Below are 23,296 nucleotides of genomic sequence, written 5' to 3'. Positions count from 1 at the left end.
AGTGGCAGTTTAGCATGATTATAGAGCAAATAAGTTATACCCTCAAAAATCAATATGATTTTATTTTGTTCACATCTTAGCAGACTCTGCAGCCTCTGTTATGCTTGAAGAAGCTTTCAATTAAGACAATTTTTAAAAATTTTGTATTGTTTGGCTTCATTGCATTCAGAGCTGTCTCCAGATATGTTAGTATTCCATTGCAGTATTTCCTAACGGACTTATTTAGATCCAGTACCACCTTTGATGGTTTCTAGACTTGTATATTGAGTGTGCATGGGACATAAGAGCCTACTTCAGCCATTCACACAACGTGGCCTCATCCAAACTGCCAATGGACAGTGGTCCCTGGCTGGTCTGTGCCCAGGAATTTCTTGAGAAACTGCTAATGGGTCTGAGCCAAACTCATGCGAGGAATTTATCATTATGGAGAATGGAGCAGTTCTTTGTCTATTTGTAGTTGTGTGATTGTAGACAGCCCAGTACAGTCCATGTTACACCTTCTGCCGTCAAGAACCCATGCACTTCCTCCTGTGTAAGGATTACAAATCTGAGACTAGAGTTTTCTTCTGCAGCTCTTCCCTCTCATCCCCTGCGCCCATGAGCATTTCCTTGTGTCTTTGCTCATCTTAAGGGGCATGGGGATTTGTCTTTGAGGCAGTCAAAGCAAGGAAGTTAGTCCTTGGAGGACTGTGAATGACTTTGCAACGTGGAAGAGCTGCATAAAAATTCAAAGAGAAAGCTGCGGCAGCATTGACTTCACCCTTCTGTGTCTTTCTGCCGAACGGCATGGGACATCTGTCTGAGTAGAGCGATTGCTCTAAAAGCTGTTGATGGGTTTGCTTTCTCACTTTTTTTTCCTGGTAGCTGTGAACCTGACTCTTTTCTGTGTATCTCACTCCCTTCCCTCTCCTTTTTGCGACTTCAGCATCTCCCTTATGGTGGTCCCTGCTGAGCTCCATTCAGGTCATAGAGAGTGCGAGGAACCAGGGATACGGGAGTAATTGCACCTCTAAACTACTCCCTGGAGACACAGTGGTTTTCTCTCCTCTGACAGGCACAGCATGCTCCCCTGCTGTGACTGTTTCCATGGACAGGTGCAGAAGTGCATGGTAAACCTGAAATCTCTTGAATGCATTCAGAGCAGGGCAACAAAAATGGTGAAAGGACTGGAAGGAATATCCTATGAGGAGCGGCTAGGGAATTTGGGCTTGTCCAGCTGGGAGAAAAGAAGGCTGAGGCGCAGTCTCACTGCTCTTTTCAACCTCCTGAGGAGGGGAAGTAGAGAAGGAGGTGCTGATCTTTTCACTCTGGTATCCAGTGATAGGATGCATGGGAAAGGTTCAAAGCTGCACCAGGAGAGGCTTAGACATTAGGAAGCCTTTCTTTACCAGGAGAGTGGTCAAACACTAGAACGGGCTTCCTAGACAAGTGATTGATGCCCCAAGCCTCTCCACATTTAAGTGGAATTTGGACAATGCCCTTAATAAAATGCTTTAACTTTTGGTGAGCCCTAATTTGGTCAAGCAGTTGCACTAGATGATCATTGCAGGTCTCTTCTAACTGAAATTATCCTGTCTCTCCTCTCCTCTCCTCTCCTCTCCTCTCCTCTCCTCTCCTCTCCTCTCCTCTCCTCTCCTCTCCTCTCCTCTCCTCTCCTCTCCTCTCCTCTCCTCTCCTCTCCTCTCCTCTCCTCTCCTCTCCTCTCCTCTCCTCTCCTCTCCTCTCCTCTCCTCTCCTCTCCTCTCCTCTCCTCTCCTCTCCTCTCCTCTCCTCTCCTCTCCTCTCCTCTCCTCTCCTCTCCTCTCCTCTCCTCTCCTCTCCTCTCCTCTCCTCTCCTCTCCTCTCCTCTCCTCTCCTCTCCTCTCCTCTCCTCTCCTCTCCTCTCCTCTCCTCTCCTCTCCTCTCCTCTCCTCTCCTCTCCTCTCCTCTCCGGCTTGGGTTTAAATACTTATCTGAAAAACAAGGCACTGTATATCTCCCAGGGTCTTTGGGAGGCCTGAGGTAGTATGGGTTCATAGAATCATAGAATAACCAGGTTGGAAGAGACCCACTGGATCATTGAGTCCAACCATTCGTGGCATAGTCTGGATTAATATATTTTGCCTTTAGACTGAAGGCAAATGCAGAGATTAGCCAAAGCACTATCACTGTTAATAGGGTTTCAGAGACACATTAATTCCACAGGTTTACCAACAGACCCCTATTCTGTTCTGAATATAATCTCTAAATTAAATACCTTCTTTAGATGTCCTGACCATGCTTCTGTAGGAGCAAGAGGCAAAGCACTACCAACCCTGTTGAAAGTAGGACTGAGCCCAATTCTGATAATACTTTGGCATTCCAGAGGTAGACTTTTTTTTTTCCTAGACATGTAGCTTCTCCATTTAAACTTAAATCAAAAGGGCATTTGATCTTGTTTATCAGGCCATATTTATTTTTGTTGAGAAGTGCAAGGCAATTTAGTATTCTTTTCATTCAAGGATCTTTGAACACTGTTATATGGCTGGAAAAACTACCAACCCCATATATTGGTGGGCTGCTTTCTGCCTGCAGGGACTCAGAAGCTGTTACAAAAGTCCTTCTAATAATTTACCCCAGTGAAAGGTATGAGCATCTCTTCTTCAGGCAGGCAATACAAACTAAGTGATTTATTTGTGTATGGAAAGATCATTAAACAGGGAATGTCAGGGATGAGCAGCGCCCATCGGAAAACAGAAGTGTAAACTGGCTATGTTAGAGTGAAGATCTAGATTGACGATTATTTCCTATTGTGGTTTTTATCAATTCAAACAATTCCTTTGTTTAGAAAGATCTCATAATTAAGAAGCTCTCCTTAGTTGACTCAGAAAAAGCCTTCTGCCAGCTGTCTGCTAGTATCGATTCAGGGAAATGTTGCTTGCACAGAACTTGAATGCTGGTAAAAAACATAAATCAAAGGTTTACTATTTAATCTTGTAAACAGTGAAAAATAAATATTTTGTGTTCACCTACCTTCATCAATTAAAATTGATGTTTTTAATCTCTCCCAACCGCTAGATTAGAGGAGGGAACATCCATGGTACAATGGGAAGCAACGCTGCCATTTCATTTTTGATTGCCATTTAAGAAGGTTTTTATCATCAGTCCCCTGCCCTGTGTTTTGATGTTGTGATGAACACAAGCACTGGCAGCTCAGCCAGCAGCAGACCTGAGCAGATCACTATCCCTGTCCCTGAGTTTCCATTTCAGGCTATTATTTTGCCAGCCTTAGCTCTGCAGTGAGCTCTCTTTTGGGCAGGTGTCTTAACATAGTCCATCACCCTATAGGTTTGTGTGATTCCTCTGGTGCCCAATAAATGATGGGGGTCCTACTGATACATTTTTGCTACTGCTGACAGTACCCAGTTTATTTTGTGATGCCCTCAGTGTTCTGTTATCTTACACTTTCCAAACAATTAGCCCAGAGTTAAGATTTCTTCTTGCATGGACTATTGGGCCTAATTACCGGGTAGATTTACAACTTTTCCAACATGATAAGCACAAAAAAAGGGGGAAATGTTACAAAACAGAAGATTAATTTCAAGTGTTTTGGTATACTTCCACTGTTACTTCCTGGAGCTGAACACCAGACCTTTGCCAACACAGAACAGCATGACCTGCAGATGTAAAAAAGAGTTTCTGAATGAGACTTCTCATTCCTCAAAACTTACTTGTGCAAGACCGGGAATGCCAGTTGCAATGCACCCAGAACTATGGTCTGGGAGAGAGAACTTGTGCCTGTTCATTGTCATCATATAAATGGATTCCCATGGGCTTCACAAAGAGCAGAAGGAGCTTTAGCATTCACCTGAGTCAGATTTTTCTGGCTTTGCCCGAAATGGGATCAGTTTTGTCCAATCTAGAAATGATCATAACAATTTCACAGCTGTTTCACATTGGAAAGAACACTGATTTTATTCTTGCTTCCCCTTCTCTAAACGAGTTTTTGCCTTCTATTACACGAAGAGGCTCCTCACCATTTAGATACTATGAGCTTTTAGAATGCTAAATAAAACTCCATCCTTAAGTTCTTTCTTTTCTGTGCAAGTATAAATCCATCTATCTATTGTTCCATAGCACACACTTCACAGATGCAATAATACCCAAATGTGCTGGTTCAGCATGTGGTAATCTTCGCAGCCACGTGTTACTTTGAATGCTATTTTTGGGCTACCTTCTACAGCAAAGAAACAGTGCATGTATATAAGTATTGCACACAAAGTGCAAGAGAAACTTTTTGGGTAAGTTTGCATGAAACTCACTAGTTTTAGTTGAAAATAAACCTCAGTGTGTCACTTCTAACTTAATGATGGCTGATTGAATGTGACTTTTTTAATTCTCAGCCAGTTGCTCTGATTAGCAAGCTGTCTCAGTTTAGATCCCATTCCCGTGCAAAAGAAGTCTGGAGGAGCAATTTTGAGAATAGCTGATTTACATATATACCAGAGGTGGACATGGCTGTCAAGAGGGATGAGGGGATTCTGAGAAGTACCTGAAATAAGCTGAGTCACCTATTATTGCACTTTTGAGCAACTTCCTCTGTGTGTTTAGGAAGGAATAAATATTATTAATCCATGTTTTTTCTTTATATTTTCATTTCTCAGTTTTCATAGCCCTTAGTCTTGTTTCTTTTCCTAAAGAAAACAAAAACATATCATAGTTTTCAGATGGAAGTTACTGTTTAAAAAAGGAGCATAGTGTAAGCAGTTATAAAAGTCTCTGATTCTCTTAACTCCATTAAGGAGTTCTGTCTTCCTTGAATTACTGCCTCTCTAATTAATTTATATCTCCATCATGTGTCTAAGGCAAATCCATTTTTAAATGGAACAGTTGTCGATAGTTCAGAGCAGCTCAATTATGAATGACCCCCATCCTTCCCCCAGGGTGTATTAACCCTCCTGACAAAGGAGGCTATGGTAGAAACGTAAATGGATGAACTGAACCATCTATGATTTTCATGTGTTATTACTTTATTAAGTGACTTAGCCAACAACCTCAAGATGCTCTACAAAAGTACATGAATAATAACTTACGTGCTCAATGCAGGCATGCATCAGTAGGCTGAACAGATGTGACTGATCCACCTGAATCATCATCTGTAACTTAAAGCATTTATCAGAAAGTTTGAACCAAGGCACCATTTGCCCTGTGGTCCCTCAGTGATGTGCCCCATGAAGAGCTTCCTCCCAGCCTAGCCGTGTTTAAATTCAGTCCAATGTCTCAGATACCTGCTAACAGGGTAGATAAGAACTCTGCTGGAATAAAGATTGACGTTGCAAAATCTACAACAACCTGCTTTAACCTTGCTGGCCTTTTTGTAGGCAGATGCTCTTGCTCCATGGGTCAGCCCTGCCTCGTGGGTGGAACATCTGACATAGGTGAACATTTGTAGTCATCCTCTAGCATCTAAGGTGGGTGCTGAACCACACTAAGGAGATACAACCTCCTAGAAGTGCTTGAACAAAGCCTTTCTGGGAGAAGCTGAACGTAAAAGTGATGTAATGGTGTCTTGTGTGGGAGGCTTAGGGCTAGCTGGATTTTTCAGACACCAGAAAAAAAAAATCAAGCCAGAAAAATCCAGAGAAGATATTTTAGCCAAAGTCTCAGAGGTCAAAAGGACTGCAGGGAAGCAAATGTAGCCTCTGAGATGAGAAGGTCCAGAGGCAGAGTTCTGTTTGTCTTCTGCCTGGTGTCTCTTTGCATCCTTGCAGGAGTGTTTATCCTATACCAGCTGGCCTTTTGTTAATTGTGTGTGCAGAGGGAGTGGTAGAAAGGATAGAAACGGTGTTTAAATAGGGTGCATCATAGTCACAAAAGCGGAAATACAGAATTATCAATGTTATTGATTGCAAAGACCCATTGCTTGTGCAGGTACAGGATTTTATTAGTAGCCCCAGGTAGACTGAGGGGTTAAATCAACTGGACCGACTCCAGTTTTAAATAAGGAGGTAATTTCTGATTACTTTTAAAGCCAGATTTGCCAAAGTACACAGTACAGAGGATTACAAACTAATTTGTTTGGGTCTGGAGCAATGAGATAAGCTAAGGCTGCAAAACCAGCAGGTTCAGCCCCTAAGGAGCATCCTGTGTCAGTGCTTTAAAACATGGATAGGAACATAAAACAGTGCTGATGAGCTTTACAGAGATCTATATCTAGAAGAGAGGTGATGGATGTGATATTGATATTAGGAAAGATCACCAAGAATGACACGAAAAATACTTGAAGAACCTTTTGCCTGAGAATTGGCTAAATGCCAGGACACAGTAAAATGATACCCACAACTAGGATATAGCCAGATCACTAAAATCCTCCCCAGCAGAGCCTTAGCTTATTGCCATGAAAGCCCAGGGATTGATTTAATGCAGCCAGCATGGAAATGGGAAGGAAATGGCTCTTCACCACACCATCTGTTTATTCCATCCCCATAACCTCACTAGTTAACTCTTTTGTGCTGTGTTGTCTCTTGCTGATATCCTTCAGAAATAAATCAGAGTCACCACTTGCCAAGTTCCTCAATAACATCTTCTGAGGTTAGCAAAAGCACCTAATGGTCCCTTTGGGGACAGGCAGAGCACTTCATACTCCCTGGGTGTTTGTCACGTACACAAACCACTGTTTCTGCCTGAAAGAGGCTCTGATACAAGTATCATTAGCAACTTTATTTCTGCACAAGTAACCTTCAGGGAATAGTCCACTTCTCTTTGTGCTGAAGTTTCACATGCCTGATATAGTATTTCCATATTGTCATAGGAAGCCCACTAGTTGGTGGATGACTCTCCTCTTCTGGCTGTGGGTGATCTTCCTTGACTTTCTGCCCCACTGGTGCAGATTCTAGTATGAGGAAACATTAGCAACATCATTGAAATAGAGTCTTCACTCTCTAAAAGTTTTTGATTTGATTATACCATGAATAGAAAGCCCCTGCTCTGCTGGTGATTACAGATACCTCTGAAAAACTTTAATTCCTTTCATTTCTTGAGCTAAAGCACCCTCAGTGGCAGCCCTACACCAACTACTTGGCTAAAGGCAGATACTTAGGTGAAGGTAGCACTTCCTCTTCATAGTATATTTCTTCTTGACTGGATACTCTTCAATGTTTGCATGCTTATGTCTTGAGTAATTTCTTCTCCTCAAAGGGTTCCTTCCCACTGAAGCACTGGCTGTGATCGTATTAGAGGCAATTACAGTATGTTTTGACAGCCAGCACTGCATACTCTCATGCTGCCAACTGAGACCTCTTGACTGGAAAAATTTCAGCTCTTGCTGGGTGAGATGTTTCACTTGAAGAATCCCAGGGATACTTGTTAAGGTCATTTCGCAGAGCTTTCCATAGTTATATGACATAGATATTAGAAGTTTAAATAACCTTTAGGTCTTTTTTTCCTGTTAAATTGGGATTTCCTGATGGCTTAACTGAATTATTTTGCATCTATTAAGCACTGGGCTGACCCTGTCTTTCAGTCAGTGAATGATCTACCCGAGTTGTTCATCTTTTCTGATTCTTGACTTCAGTTTAAAAGAATAGCTGGGTCATGCTGCCAGTGGATTTTGTTCTAGCATCTCTAAGCTGAGAATCAGAGAGTGAGTTGCTGAATTGACCCAGTTTCTTCGCCCTCACAGCATCCTCATGGCTTGGTTTACAGGGGATCCTATAGGAAAGATAGGTGTAGGGGGTGTATGTGACAGTCATTGGAGCTTAAGTTTCATCCAGAAGATCTGTAGAAAGTGAATGAGCACTATCAGCACTTAACTGAATTTGTGCCCCTCTTTGTGGTGTGGCATAGACTTACCCTCTCTTTGAGCCCCATGAACACTTGAAAGATCAGGTCCTTGACTGGAACTTAGAAACAAATAGGAAACGAGCAAATGACTTCCCAGCCACTAGCCCAAATCTGCTCCACTCAGGAATACTATTATGTATTTTTAATTAGCATGAATCTGGAGTCAATGGCTCTCCCCACCAAATTAGTCTCCACTATGAGACTTGGTTCAGGTGAGGGTTGTCTGACAGTAAGAGAGCAGCACATTTTACCTCTCTCCACTGTAATATGGGAACATACATCAAGGTCTGATGTCTTGACTCTTCGAGGTACAGAGGATACATATTTTCCCTTTCATTAGGGTTTGTTGTTCATATGTTCTGCCCTTTAAAATTATTTCTGACTCATCACAAACAAAACTGATGGTGTTCAACATCACATGGCACTGGAAGGGCATTGTTTTAATTGAAGCTTCTGTTATAAAAGCTTTTTGATAAATTAATAACACCTTGAAAATTATGTAGGGAACAAGTGGAATAGCTGGTAGCACATTCCGTGTAAAACCAAAGTTTCTGAAAGCCAGGTAGAATGTCCTCAATGTCATAAACAAGGCTGATAGCAGAGGGTGTTATCTTTCGTTAGTTCAGTTGATATAGCTGGAAAAAAATCAACAAGCTTTCAGTTGCAAAACAATTTCTCAGGTCCGAAGGCTTCAGATTAAATTTCAGGCACTTTATAGTGTGGTACAGTAATACTTAAGAAAAAAAGCTATAATGACTCCAATTAATTTAAATTTCCACTTAAAATAGAGAGGAGAGAATAGTCATTTTGGGAACAATTTGCAATTCTTTTAATGATGCATTGCTTCATAAATGGAGAGTCTTTTGTAGGCATTTATTGAGACCATTTGGTCTTCAGGCAGAACCCCATAAGAGGCAAAAACACAGGGAACAAACCACAGATTCTGCAGATTCTCTGGGCCCATGTTCTGTGTAGCTTTGTGCTGGGTTATGCAGGAATACTGGGTCTGTTATAAGCAGGGCTGGCCAGAAGCCAGATGTTATGTTTTCTCAATTTTTTGTGGGAATAAAAGCAAGACCTTCTGAAATTTTTCACTAAATAGACAGTGCTGCCTACATGCCCCCCTTACTTCCAAAACAAACCTTAAAGGCAATAAAGTAGTCTTGGACAGGATTTAATTTCAGCAAGTAACTGCAATTACATTTGAGCCCTTCCCACTATTTGAAATCCAGGTCTGTATTTCCCAGATTGGACAGCAGTAAAACCAAAATCCATTATTATATTAATAGTTCTATTTTACTTTAATATATCTCTTTATGTGTTTAATCTTTTTTGCAGTATGGGTTTTCCTGCTATGGGGGTTCTGGGCTGGATTCTTGGTTCCATCCCTCACTTACTCACTAACTGGCTCAATGACCCTTGAGTGATAGATGACCTCTTGGGGCCCTGGTTTTGGCATCTGTTAAAAGAGGCATTAATATGAATCCTGCTTTCTCCAATCCAAGGAAAGGAGAATGGTACACTAGTTCTGCATTTTATTATTGATGATTGATTTTCTGTTCCAAGTTAAATCAGGCAGAAGAGCAGCTTGAAAAGTCTTTTGGCACTTTTCCACAGAGAGCACCATTTCTTCAGTCTGCCCCAAGCTCAAACCACCTGGCTGTCATATAGAAGCTCAGAAGCATAACACTCTTAGGAGATACTGCACTGTGAAAAGCAAAGGCTGCTTTCTCTGAGAAGTTTCTCTTTTTTTTTAATAATCTGTAATAAAATGCACAGTCTGTAGCTCATCTGCACCACAGCAAAGCCTGAATCATCTGACAGTGCTGATTACTGACATTTCATCAGGCTGCTGCCAATAGCTGATATTGATCCAATGTCCGGTATTAGTTTGCAAAGACCAGGCCTACACGTTTTAGTTGGAGTGTCCTATTGAAGGGGCACTGTCTTGGAGTGACCACCCCACACCACAGCTGGGCTAGGAGGCAATGGGAAGCTCCCTTCAACTCCTGAGTCCCTAGGGTTCCTAGTGGTGATGTGCTGGCAGGATTGGTGGTTGCAACGTGGTTTTAGAGAACCACTTGGTGGTATGTGTCACCAGCTATTTATATAGAATCATAGAATGGTTAAGGTTGGAAAAGACCTCTAAGATCATCCAGTCCAACTGTCAGCCCAGCACCATTGTGCCTACTAAACCATATCCTGAAGTGCCACATCTACATTTTTTTAACACCTCCAGGGATAGTGACCGCAACACTCCCTTGGGCAGCTTGTTCTGATGTTTGACCACTCTTTCAAATAAAGACATTTTTTCTAATATCCAGGCTAAAATTCCCCTGCTGCAACTTGAGGCCATTATCTGTGTGGTGTCCTGGAAGTCCTAGGGTGATTTGTTTGTAGTGGGTGAAGCCATCTTTTCTGTGATTCTTCTCTGCATCCAGTGAAAGATCTTGAGTCTACTGAGCTTAGGATTGTAGCCTTCTGCAAGGCTCCTCTTTCCCAGGGGCTGGAAATCCACCACAGTTTCTCTAAGTACCTCAACTTCCCTTCTTGCAGGAGCCCTGTGTTATACAGGGTAAGAAACATCTTCAAGAGAGAAGGAAAGAAAGTCCAGCAAGAGTGTTAGAAATCAGCTCTTCACTCTTCCTTTGTGTCAGGAGTGCCCCCTTCCCTTTTCTCCCTCTAATAAGGAGGAAGAAAAGGGGAGTAGGAAAGGGAAGGGGAAGGAGGAGAGATGAGTGTGTGATACACTTCATCAAGATTGCATCTGCAAGGAGGAGATATTGGTACAAAGAGGCAGAGAGCTGGAGGAAACATTTAATTTGCTCACCTATCAAATGACCAACACGTACAAGAATTTTTAATTGAGAGAGTTCTTATGGAGTAAAGGAAGGCATGATTTAAATCCCTAAGTGGATAAACCTAAACAGTGAGAGGGAACAAGTGTCCCCGTGAGATAGATAGCAGCAACGGTTACACTGCAACAGTTACCCTAAAATTTTTCTCTGCTCCGTTTCCCCATGTTTAACCATCTCTGTGTTGCTTACAGAAAACAAATCAGGCCCTGATTCAACAAAGTATTTCAGCTCTCCAGTCCAGTTTAGTCTTTATATAGAGTTCAGTGTAGGATTTAGGGTCCTGAAGAGGAATTAGGATGCTAAAGCTGGGTTTCATTGCCTCAGTTTGTGATGGGAGCCTCATAGGAGGGATTGTGTCTCTGTAGGTCATGGTCGTAGTTCAGTCTGAATCAACCACATGAATCAACACTCCTCTCTGTAATGGACTGACCCTAAACTAGGCCAGGCAGCCTCAGATCCTGGTTGAAAAATACTGTAAATTAATAAATGAAGTAGTCTTTCTGATTTAATGCTTTAAATAATTTTGTATGTGGAAGCTGCATTTTGCTGTCCTTAATAGTATTGGAGAAATAGCTCCGAATCTGGCTCTTCGGCAACATGCTAAGGCATCTGCTGTTTGATTAAAGTGAAGAAAACAGAAAATAATGAGGGCAAACTAGCAGAAGTTAATGTTTCAGTTCCAGAATCTTGTTTAAAACCTCCCCACTTCCAAAGGTGCACAGTGACCTTTTTCACCATCCCTCTCCAAGCAGAAAAAGAGCCCAGTGGTTGTCAGATGTAACAGCTAAGCCTGCAGCAGCAAAATCTATGCATTGTTTTCCTCTGGGGTACAAAGAGAAAAAGACCTTTGTAAGCACCAAATGTATGGGTTGGAAGTGCTCTGGTCAGAGAGACTGGAAGAACAGAAAAGCTGCTCTCAAAAAATGCTCTTGTGGTTGGTATAAATGTCAGCAATTGTGCAAACAGAGTAAGGGGCTTTGGCAGGTGTTTTGGCAATCTGACTCCTCAGCCTCAAAGCTCAGCACGTGCTTAGGTAAATGTTTAATCACACCATTTTGGAGAATCAGTGCCTATCACTCAAGCCAAGCAACTTGACTGATCCTATTTTGCAAAGCAGGTGTCAGTGCTACCCTTAGGCGAATCTGACCTGTGTATCAGGGCATCAGGAAAGGCACTGGTGAGACTGCTCCTCGAATCCTGTGTTCAGTTCTGGGCCCCTCACCACAAGAAGGATGTTGAGGCTCTGGAGCGAGTCCAGAGAAGAGCAACAAAGCTGGTGAGGGGGCTGGAGAACAGGCCTTCTGAGGAACGGCTGAGAGAGCTGGGGGTGTTTAGCCTGGAGAAGAGGAGGCTGAGGGGAGACCTCACTGCTCTCTACAACTACCTGAAAGGAGGTTGTGGAGAGGAGGGTGCTGGGCTCTTCTCCCAGGTGACAAGGGACAGGACAAAAGGGAATGGCCTCAAGCTCCACCAGGGGAGGTTCAGGCTGGACATCAGAAAAAAAATTTTCACGGAAAGGGTCATTGGGCACTGGCAGAGGCTGCCCAGGGAGGTGGTTGAGTCCCCTTCCCTGGAGGCATTTAAAGGACGAGTGGACGAGGCGCTGAGGGACATGGTTTAGTGTTTGATAGGAATGGTTGGACTTGATGATCCGGTGGGACTTTTCCAACCTGGTGATTCTATGATTCTATGACTTCTCGTAGCGTTGTAGATCCATTGTGCACTGCCCTAGATGTCTCAGTGCAGCAGTGCCTTGGGCCTTCGGTCTTGAGCTGAAATCCTGAGAACATCTATATGTGTTTTTTTAAGGCTGGATTTTAATGAACTACCTCAATTTTGGCAACAGGCCAAAACAGTGGCCTCTCTCTTCTGTCAGCCGTGGATGTTAGTCTCTCAATTGTAAATGGTTAGAGATGATAAAGGGATTTTGAATTAGTTGCAGGAATGAGGGCAGTGTTATTATCCTCTCTTACACTGGGAGAGATGGAGACATGAACAGACAGTGATTTCTGCAAGACCTCCCACCAGGCCAAAGATGAGGCCAGCAGAATAATGCCCCCTCCTGAATCCCAGCCTGGTGCTGTATGTGTTGGGCCGTGATGCTCTCAGGATGTGACAAATGTAACTTGGATCTCTGCCTTATTCTTCAATCCAGACATGTTTTAAAGTAAAGCAGGATGGCTTCAGATCCATACCAAGTATGAAGTAGATGGGCCAAGCTCTCAAACACTCTCTTCTTAATATGCATGCTTGTTCACAAATGCAGATCAGCCTGGTCGACTGTCAGCATGCACAGATGTCTCTCAGCAAGAGTAGTTGGGTGCCGTGCAAACTGATTGCAAACACAAAATGGATTAAAATTTGACCTACAGGAACCAATTTCTAAAACACAGAGCAAGAAGTAACAAGGTTACGGAAGTTCTGAGCTCTGGGAAATCAGTTATTGGCTGCTGTTGGATTTTTCTGAAGAGTCTCTTCTTCCCTAGGTACCCTGCTTTTTCTTTAGATTAGCAGCTTGGGTGATGTAGATCTTTATTAAGTCATGATGAGAGGATTAACCCCTTTCTCGCATATAAAATGCCATTGAACTTCCCTTAAAAGCACTTTTTCAGCATCATAGAAATAATTCTCCTTTCCTTGAAGTGACATCACTTTGTTACTTGGAGAGGAAATCTTCACGTCTCTTATGAGTCAATTCTATAATTGCTTAGAAGGAAACTGTATGAATACAGTTTCTCAAAAGCAAAATGAAAATGTGCTTCGTAGCAAGCTTTTGCATTTGCATGCTACCGTATCTGTGAAGTCAGGATCAATGGAAATTTGCAGAAAGGCTATTATTTACTGTTTCTTTCAAGCAGCCAGCAGACTAACCTACAAAAATCTTCTTTTCCTCCAAAATCCAGCATGAAAGACTGTTTTGTGAAACCTTCCTATCCTGGAGATTAACTAATTGCTCAGCAGTCAGTCATTTTCACTGCACAGCCAAGGACAGCGATTCCTTTCCCACACGCAGATGGAGCAATGGTTTAACACAAAAGAGTTCCTGGGACAGGAGGATTAAGGAGAATTTACTGGAGAGCAATTAAAACCGTTGTTAGAGCAATTTGTTTTTGAGACTAAATTTCACATCAAAGTAAAGCTATCTGAGGAGTGTACAGAGCAGAAGAACAATAAAGCCATCATTTCAGGCAATCTATTCTGCATCCTCAGAGTGCAGATTAATAAAGCGAGCTGAGAGGACATAGAGATTTACAAGAGTAAATTAGGTGAAGCAGCCTAAATGCAGTTTGCATTTGGATAGAGGAGTCCTGGCTTCAGTCTGTTGGCTGTCGCTTTTTGTGGCTTCAGCTCCCTTCCATTCCTGCCAGGTTTCTTGTCACTGTCCTGTTTGGTTGAAGGTTTCCGAGCATGCTTCTTGATTGCAGAGACTTCTGCCAGCACAGGGCACCGTGCTTGGAGGCTGCTCCCATGCATAAGCCATACCAAGAAGCTGTTAACGGAAGGTGGATCAGAGCCAGTGCTCCTGGCTGGCCCTTTGTGGGTGTTTGCTGGTTTTGCTGTCTTGGTCTTCCCATCCTAGCTCTTTGCTCCTACCTCCTTGCCATGGCCTGACCTAGAAGAAGGCGTTACTCCAACTTTGGGGTCAAGAGCTGGAATTGCTACCATTGCCCTTTCCATCTTGGAAGGGCAATAAACCTGCAGTGAAAGAGTTTTTCAAGGCAGGGAACAAGTCCAGACACAGTGAGTCCATCAACAGTGCATGGCAGCGACTTCTTGCGTCCAACCCAAAGGAAGGTTTACATTAACACTGACTGTTCAGGTTTCTCTGGCCTGTTGTGAGGCTCACAGGCTGGACTTGCAGATGAAGGACAAATACAGATGGCCCATGGCTCTTCTATCAGACTGAGCTGTTTCACAGCTTTCTGCCTAATTATAAACACAAGGGTTCGTGTGAGGAAATTTCCTATTCATTCATTTCTGTCAATTTTTTCCATAGTCTAATTTTTTACATATAAATTCATGTGAATGAAAAAGAGGAGCTGTTAACATCCTAAAAATTATTTTTTAAGAAATCAAATATCTGAAAAAAATAAGATTTCAAAACTTTTTAATATAAAAGTATTAATAGTGAATCATGTTCCCTGAGACCCATCTACGTTTAAAAATCAGTGCAGTTTTGGAGCAAGCCTGTTTACCAAAGGTTATGCTAAGCAATTGGGCTTGACTGGCCTGGTTTTTGGAATATTAAAACGGAGAGTCCCCAGATATGCCTTATTTTGACAACTGAAGGCTCCTAGTGAGGGCTTATTCTCAAGGACTCCGGAATGAACCATCCTAGATTTACCTAAGCACATCAAAGCAATGGCTTGGGAAGGGTTTACTGGCAATTACAGTCCATAGCCGTGCAAAGTGCCAGTGGTGGGAGAGGTCTGAGCAGGATCTGTCCTGTGGCAGCAGGGATGAGTTCTGCAGTGTAAAAGGGTGGTTGCATAGAAGAAGCCACAGCCATCCTAGGTGGGTTCCGCTTTCCTAGGAGCTTTGGGGAGGCCAGCTCAGTTCCCCACTGTCTGCTGAAGGATTTTCCCAAGAAGCGGGGTAAGAATAGGTAGGCTCTGCTTCCCCTATTTCTGTTTTTCTGGTTACTTCGTGCAGGCAAAATGTCTGTTTTTCTACAGGCTCTCACTTGGACTTGCCAGTCTGGCATAGTCTTCTATGCAGTTGTCACTTGTCCTCCCTCTGCAGCTTTTAAAATAATAGTGTTTATCTGGAAGGACTGGCTGGTTTCTGAGGCTGGATGGGGAATGCATCCCAGCCGGGAACTGGCAATACCACAGCACGCAGTTGTCTGCATCCAAGCGACATGCAGAAAACTCCCTGAGTAGACTCAAGAGACAAACAGGCATTGCAGGGTACAGCTTGTCTGACCTGTTTTAACATCTAGCTGCAGGTGAAATGACTCACACCCTTCAAGTGCCTTTTCCCCTCCCTTGACTGTACAGGGCTCCTGGAGGATGAGTTCAGATGCAGACACTGGCTTTGTAGGTAAACCATGTTCTGAGTGTCTGCGCTCTGGAAATTGGGTGTATTTTGTAATTTGTCAGAAAAATAGCAGACTCGTGTGAGCACAACATGGGTAGGGCTATCCTGTGTCAAAAGACCTAAATCCTAGGTCTGAAACAAGTTTGCCTCCCTCATTAACATGAGAAAAATCGCAAATACTTGTCTACAATGCACTCCAAGGTGTGAAAATCAGTAACGTTTTTTGCAAACACATTTGCAAAAGTTTGGTTTATGTTGTTTATCCTAGGCATCTTTTTTTTTTTTGGTTGTATTTGTTGAGGGTTTTTTAGCATTGTTTTGGAAGAAAATGAGGTGTGTGTCATTGCAGTATTTCTCTATTATTGGTTGTATCATCAACAATTTTTAAATCCATTTGTCAGCTCAATTTGCTAAGCTTGTGTGAAGGAATCACCTTGAATAATTTCAGGCCAAAGAGGCAACACAAGATAGCTCTTCTGTTTCCAGAAAAGAATCTCTAGAAAGGGGTGTCAAGACCAACACACCTTGCGAAGACACAGACTCTTTTAATGGGAATTAGGCATTCACATAGGATATGAACCACATCAAATCCCCTTGATGGGATCTGAAAGCTGGTTATCTGGAGCTGCTCTGTGGACCTCAGCCAGCTGCCAGCTTCTCAGTGTGGTCCAAGGGATGCCACCTTTCCTTAACACGCTTGCCTCCACAATGCATTCAGCTCGAATGTTCCCACCACCCTCTTGGCAGGGCTCCTCTTCTGGTCTACATGGATGTATGTAGCTGTGGGGACTGAAATGTTGTGTTTGCTTTCTGTTGCAGTTTTTGGCACTGCAGAAACACATGGTGAGCTGAGTCAAGGCAGTTCTCAGCAGGACAATGTCTCCCCTTGTTGTAGGACTCCAGCATCTCTTGCCCATCAGCCTCATTAGTAGGATGCCTCAGCTTGGGCAGCCAGAGTTTATAAGTGACAGTGAAAATTTCTGTGTTGATGGCCTTTTGTGGCTTTTCCCCCTTCTCTCACTGGGTGCACATCTGGTGAATTCATCACCATGACAACTGCGTGCCCTTTTGCTCTAGCATTATACATTTCTGTGAATTTCCTTGGTGAGGGGCTGGAAGGTGCTGAATGCCACTAACACCAGCATGGGATGTTCTAGAAGCAGGGCAGGATGATCTCGGATCAAATATTTGCCACTTCTATGAACTTACAAGTTCATAAAATTCTTGATTCTTGAAGACTTTTACAAGTTCTTTAATCCATTCACATACCTTCCTTGGAGTCACTTAATAAGAGGTCTTTGTGAATGGAGCAAGGTCATGGAAGGATGATTTTCACAGTTCTGTTACAAAAAAAAAGCCCCATCAGATAAGGGACGCATTTCAGAGCATATGGAAAGGCTACGGCTTTACTGATTAGTTTAGCAGTGGATGGGAAAAATCATGTGTGTGTCCCAGCCTTGAGCTGGCTCCCTGATGTCTCGTTGCTGCTCCTCTCGGTTTTGGGTTTGGTTATAGAAGTTGGCACTGTTACAGAAGCTGCTCCAGCAGTAATGTGCCCATTGCCAGTACTTTTAGTAAGGTGCCTCTTCGGAAATGGTGATGAGCTGAGTTGGCAGTCACAGTGACTTACCTCTCAGTATGGAGACAAGGGAAAGGAGGCTGAAGTTAAGATCAAATGGAGAATCTCAAGTTGCTGTTGTCAGCTCTGTGCCTGCTTTGTAGATAACCCAAAAACTTCAGTTCCTAGGGCTGGCCATCAGTTAACATCTACTTAACCTTTGCCAGCTCAATAATTAATGTCACCTCCATTCCCCCTACTTCCCAAAATAAATGCATTAAAAGCAAGAAAAACAGAAACCTAGTCTCATGAAACAGGATTTGTGTCACACAGAACAGTCTTTCACAATCCCATCCGTAAAGGAAATGAAGTCCTACACTGAATCCCTGTCACATTAATGAATTTAACACTTGCCATGAGATAGGGGTATGGCTCTTTACTCCTTGAGATGTGCTATACACAGGTTTAATTCAGTTTCTTCAATTAATTCCTTTGGGGCTTGTGTTTATTCCTGGGACATGTGTTTGGACAGGTCTATGTGTAACCTTTCTGAAAAGGGTCAGGGGCAATTGAGGTGGCTCATCCAATTTAAGATTTCAAAATAAGCATATACCAATTTGCTGAGGAATATCAGATTGTGTGAGGTGGTTTTCTGTTCTTATTTATAGAGAAAAATAGCCAGTAATAGTTATTAGCCATTAATAGAATTAAATGTCCATGTAAACACATTTAATCCAATTCTGGCTTATGTTAAAGCACTGTGGAAGTGGATTAATTCCAACCACATGAAAAAAATCCTAATATGGAAAAAATTGGTACTGAAAAACAAATATTACAGCTAGAGTTCACATCTCATCTTTTCCTCTTTCTTTGTCTGTATAATAGGATCTTTCTTTCTTTTTTTTTACTTGTATATTCTAACAATATCAAGTAGTCCTGACCAAGACTAGATCCCTGCTACGCTAAGCGTAGTGGACCCTTGGTTGATGGTGGATGTCCTAGAAAGGAAACAGTCTCCATGGGATGACACAGGGGTGACGTGGTGACAGAGTTGTTCAGTGGATGAACAAGGACCAAGATCCTGGTCTCCAGAGTGCTGTGATTTCACAGTATCAGCTGGCAAATGAGGGTCTGCATAGTTATACATCTCAGAGTGAAGAAGGAAATAGCAAACACCTGTGAGCACATCCAGGTTTCATGAGGAAGCTGAGAGATGGATGGGCACAGGGCTGCGCATCAGCCTGCCCTGGCTGCCTTGGAAATACAGTTCCACCAAGGTAGATCAGTCCTGAATTCTGGACTCCTAGCTTACCCCTGGATTTCTGAGTCCCTGGGTGTTTTCTGAGCTAATTCAGAGGGCAGCAAGCTTGCTTCTTCGAAGGAGCTGCCTATAGTAATTCCAGGGTGTAGCAGTTTCTATCCCAAGCAGAGAAAGAAGAAAGGATTTACTGAAGAGCCCTGGCAGGCTCCTGCCTGTGTCCTACAGGAGTCTGAAGGAACATGACCTCCTGGGGAGGTTGCAGCAGGGCTTTGGGAGTATATCCTCTCCACGGCATGTGCACAAAGTGGGGAGAAAGTCCTTGTCTGTGAGAGGTTACTGGGTCCTTGGTTTCACTTGGCTAGAGCAGATTTTCACTGCAAATTTGATGGTGTCTGTCCCCCTCAGCCACCCATCCCCAAGCAGGGTCACATTCATCTTTCTCCGAAGTGTTGGCTCTGTGCTGAGGCACAGTGATGCTTAGGCTCAGATCCCTATGTCACTGGGCTGAGCTCATCCGAGTAGTTCTGCGGCAAGAAATCTTGTAGGAGTGTGAGGTAAAGGCAGTGCCAAATTACCAAAGTCTTTGCTTTTCTTCTGCAGAAAGCAGCAGCAGTCACAGGTAATTATATTTTGTGCAGGGAGATAACCTCTGACTGGGCAAGTTTTGAACTGAGAGGAGAAGAAGGATATATGAAATGAAACAAGGAGTAGGCTGGTGGAGGAAAAGGTAGATATGAGTAGTTTTCAGTGAAGCACAGGTGCTTGGAGAGGGCATAAAAGACTGGTGCCGTGTTCTTTGTTGTTATCACTCTGGTCTTTATAAACAGCTGGTGGGATAGAAGTTATCAAAGTTATGTTGTCCGTCTTCCAACTGTGCATGCAGTGCTGCACTGGGCGTGGGAGCAGAATGAGCCCCTTGCAGCATTCCCAGCTGCCTCCAGCCACCACATGCCAGGCTGGAGAGAGGAGGATGTGAAATAGGGTCATGGCCACAAAGCAGGATGTTTCCAAGGACCCAGCCAATCTGGCCTGGCACTGCACGGGACTGAGCAGCACAGCCAGGTAGGTTCACCAGTGGATTAACTGGCTGTCTTCCCTGAGATGCATCTTGGGGACACATCCTTGCAGCAGGTTGCTTTCAGCATTGCATCATCTACCAGAGATGCCACGCGGCTCTTTAGGGAAAGAAAGGCATAAACGAAACAACACAACACACCTTCCAAATCATCATTCAGAGAGTGTGGCTTCAATTAAACATAATTACTTAATTTTGAATCAAGGGCAATGTCTCTTGCATTTATTTACTGTCCCCAGTGGCCTGTCCGAGAGAGAGAGAGAGAGTTGCTCTATGAGGGTAGGTGCTAATGAAGGGGAGCTTCCAAAGGACTGTATGTGTCATTGCATCTAGGTCAGATGAGCAAGATGAAAGTATCTTCCATGTTTATCTCTTGTTGGCTTTTTTTTTTAAATTGGGCTTCTAACAAACATGCTAACTTTCCCAATTATTATAAGCAGCTTCATCTATCAGCAGCACACGCAGATATATTTACTGCATTTGAAAGCTCTCTAACGAATCTTTGAAGTCCAGCTCATCCTAGATTTATGTAGGGAAGGAGCTGTAGCCATCGTTGCACTCCTCTGCCATCTTCTGAAGATGTCAGACTTGAAAGCAACTATTTCTTTGCAAATGTGGACAGGTGTGAGAAGCTTTTTTATAAAATGTAAGTAGATACTGAAATATCAATACTCAAATGGATACTTCAAAACCTACCTCTGACTGTCAGAGAGTTTTGTTTGTGTGTTGCAAAAGGGCTTTCCTTTACTCTTCTTGCCTACATTATCCTACACAATACATATTTGCATATAATCACAATTAAAAGAAAAAAAAGATTTCATATAAGTAACATGCATAAAATCAGCAGAATGGTTTTCACTCTGTGGATCCTTCCACACCTTGAGGCTCAGATTGCTTTTTCTGTAGAGGCCTGAGAGATGCTGTGGGGTGAAATAACTGCAGCGTTGAATGGCATGGCATGAAGAAACAGTGGATATTTCTGGATTTTATAATCACACACTCCATGTTACTGTGCTTCTACATGGTGTTCCCAGTACACTCACGCATATTAGACAGATAAACTCTCCAGGAAACAGTTATGTTGCTGTGTGAAGTCCCACAACATGGCACATGGGGAAACTAATTGCGCCTTCCAGCCATTGTTATAAAACTAGCAGTAAGTGGAACTAAAAAGTATTGAGCACATTTTGATTTTCCAGTCTCTGGAAGCATATGTACGTTGAGTTAAACTTAGAGCTGTGTAGTCTCCACTGAATTACTGTTTCTGTTTGATCTGTACTAAAGAGAGTGACAGAGCAGTTATGAGTGTGAGTGATGAGTAGGTACATAGCATGGTATTTGGGTTCTTGCTCTCTTTATTCAGTCTCTTCTCTTGGTGTCAGGTTATTTTTGGTTCTTCAGTGCTCTGTCTTCTGCATCAAAAAATAAAGGTGAAACCCGCTTTTAATCTATACTTTTAAGAATGTGTGTATGTATATGTATCTATGCAGTGGCACATATTCAAGGTTACTGTGTCTTATCAGCTTCATTTGTATTCACTACAAGATATAAAGATAGAGAGAAGGAGAAGTGGCTGTTCTTTCAACACTGTTTTCCCATCTTCCAGTAACATTTTCCGTATACGATATCATTTGGGTACTGACTGTTGTGGGTTTATCCCCCATAGATCATCTTCCGGAAGATCAGCGATGTGAAGAAGGAAGAAGAGGAGCGCCTGCGCCAGAAGAACGAGGTGACGCTAAGCATCCCTGTGGATCACCCCGTCCGGAAACTCTTCCAGAAATTCAAACAGCAAAAGGAGATGCGCAATCAAGGCTCAAGCCACATCGACCCAGAAAGGAACCAGCTTCAGGTGGAAGGCCGGAGTGTGCAGAACGGGGCCTCCATCACAGGCACCAGCGTGGTCACCGTGTCTCAGATCACCCCTATCCAGACGTCACTGGCTTACATGAAAACCAGTGAGGCTGTGAAGCAGAACAACAGGGATGCGATGGAGCTCAAGCCAAATGGGAACGGAGACCAAAAATGTTTGAAAGTAAACAGTCCCATACGGATGAAAAATGGGAATGGGAAAGGGTGGCTTCGACTGAAGAACACGATGGGGACCCACGAAGAGAAGAAGGAGGACTGGAACAATGTCACGAAGGCTGAGTCCATGGGGTTGCTGTCTGATGACCCCAAGTGCAATGACTCAGAGAACGGTGTAAATAAAAACCCACTGAGGAAAACAGACTCTTGTGATAGTGGAATAACAAAAAGTGACCTTCGCTTGGATAAAGCTGGTGAGACTCGCAGCCCCCTGGAGCATAGCCCCATTCAGGCTGACGCTAGGCATCCTTTCTACCCTATTCCTGAGCAGGCCTTACAAACCACGCTGCAGGAAGTCAAGCACGAACTCAAAGAAGATATCCAGCTGCTAAGCAGTAGGATGGCTGCCCTTGAGAAGCAGGTGGCAGAAATTTTAAAAATATTGGCTGAAAAGAACGTATCCCAGGTCTCTTCCCCCAAGTCTCATTTATCACCCCAACAGCCTCCCCAGATACCTTGTCAGGATATTTTTAGTGTTTCAAGGCCTGCATCACCAGAATCGGAAAAAGATGAAATCCACTTTTAGCGTATACCTATGTGTATATATGTATACAGTATATATGCAGAGGTGTATATATACCTTTATACATATATATATGTGTTTGTGTGTATAAGGTAAATATATATACATATATATTTTCACTTGCATCCAATATGACTTGAACACACCAAGGATTTTGATATGTAAATATTGCATGTCCAGCTGGATTCTGGCCTGCCAAAGAAAACAATTATTAACATAGATATTGCTTGTATAATATGCAGTTGACTGCATGCACACTTTACATTTATTTATAATCTCTATTATGTAATAAAAGAATGACTTTTGTTTAACAAAGGCAATGTACTATTTAAAGAATCAGGGTCTAACCTGCCAATATTGCCATGACAGTTTTGATCTCAGGCTGGGTGAATTGAGCTTTTATTTCCTCACTGTCTTGTCTGCTGAGTTAAACAGCAGATTAACATGACCAATTGGAGAACACATTCATACTCCAATTAGTGTTGATTCCTGGTATCATTCCATTACAATATACTGTATATTTGATGATAAATTCCCCTACTTCTTCTAAAAGGGGGGCTCAGCTCAGTGGCCAGGGAAGGGCATTGTGTCCAGTGTTGGGGTGGATCACTGGTATTTATTTGTGTGGGTATTGTGCATGCACAGCCTTTTATTTCAGGTATCCTCCTGCTCTTTTAACATCTTAAGTAAGATATAATAATAGTAATTTATGTAAGAAAAGGAAACTAACAGAAACTCAGCTTCACTCCCTGTGTGTTTGGAGGTAACATCTTTCTTGAAAGCCTCCTTTTACTGATAAAATTTTTACTGAACTGTTAGAGTAATATTATGTAGATTCTCTTTGAAGCACTCAGCGATGGTGTCCAGTTCTGTCAGTATCTTCATTAGGATGTCCCATTTTAGCAGAGCTGAGATTGCTCTCCACCTCCTTTGACTCTGGCAGGAAGACTTTGCATGAGATTTGAGCCGTGGAGAAAACAATTGTATTTTAGCTTCTCAGGAGCCACGTGAGCAGGTTTGAAATCTTGAAGTGAAAAGACTGCAGTTTATCTCCCTACACTCTCTTCTGAGGATGTTTGAGTCACCATCCCTG

General features: G+C 42.9%; 1 protein-coding gene and 1 long non-coding RNA gene across 2 annotated transcripts in view; one reads left to right on the top strand and one right to left on the bottom strand.

The window, feature by feature from the left end:
- KCNH5 (potassium voltage-gated channel subfamily H member 5) overlaps positions 1-23,275 on the top strand; it is a 161,194-nt gene extending 137,919 nt beyond the window's left edge. The window contains exon 11 of the mRNA XM_069856786.1: positions 21,259-23,275. Coding sequence (XP_069712887.1) covers positions 21,259-22,206 — 948 coding nt within the window. The 3' untranslated portion in view covers positions 22,207-23,275. The remainder of the gene's footprint in view (positions 1-21,258) is intronic.
- LOC138720589 (uncharacterized) overlaps positions 10,851-23,296 on the bottom strand; it is a 230,367-nt gene continuing 217,921 nt past the window's right edge. The window contains exon 5 of the long non-coding RNA XR_011337430.1: positions 10,851-10,864. This is a non-coding gene — a long non-coding RNA (uncharacterized lncRNA). The remainder of the gene's footprint in view (positions 10,865-23,296) is intronic.

Source organism: Phaenicophaeus curvirostris, chromosome 5 (genome assembly GCF_032191515.1).
Source record: "Phaenicophaeus curvirostris isolate KB17595 chromosome 5, BPBGC_Pcur_1.0, whole genome shotgun sequence".
Classification (NCBI taxonomy): domain Eukaryota; kingdom Metazoa; phylum Chordata; class Aves; order Cuculiformes; family Cuculidae; genus Phaenicophaeus; species Phaenicophaeus curvirostris.
The sequence above is the reverse complement of the archived record's forward strand: the minus strand, read 5'-3'. Positions and strand labels throughout refer to the sequence as shown.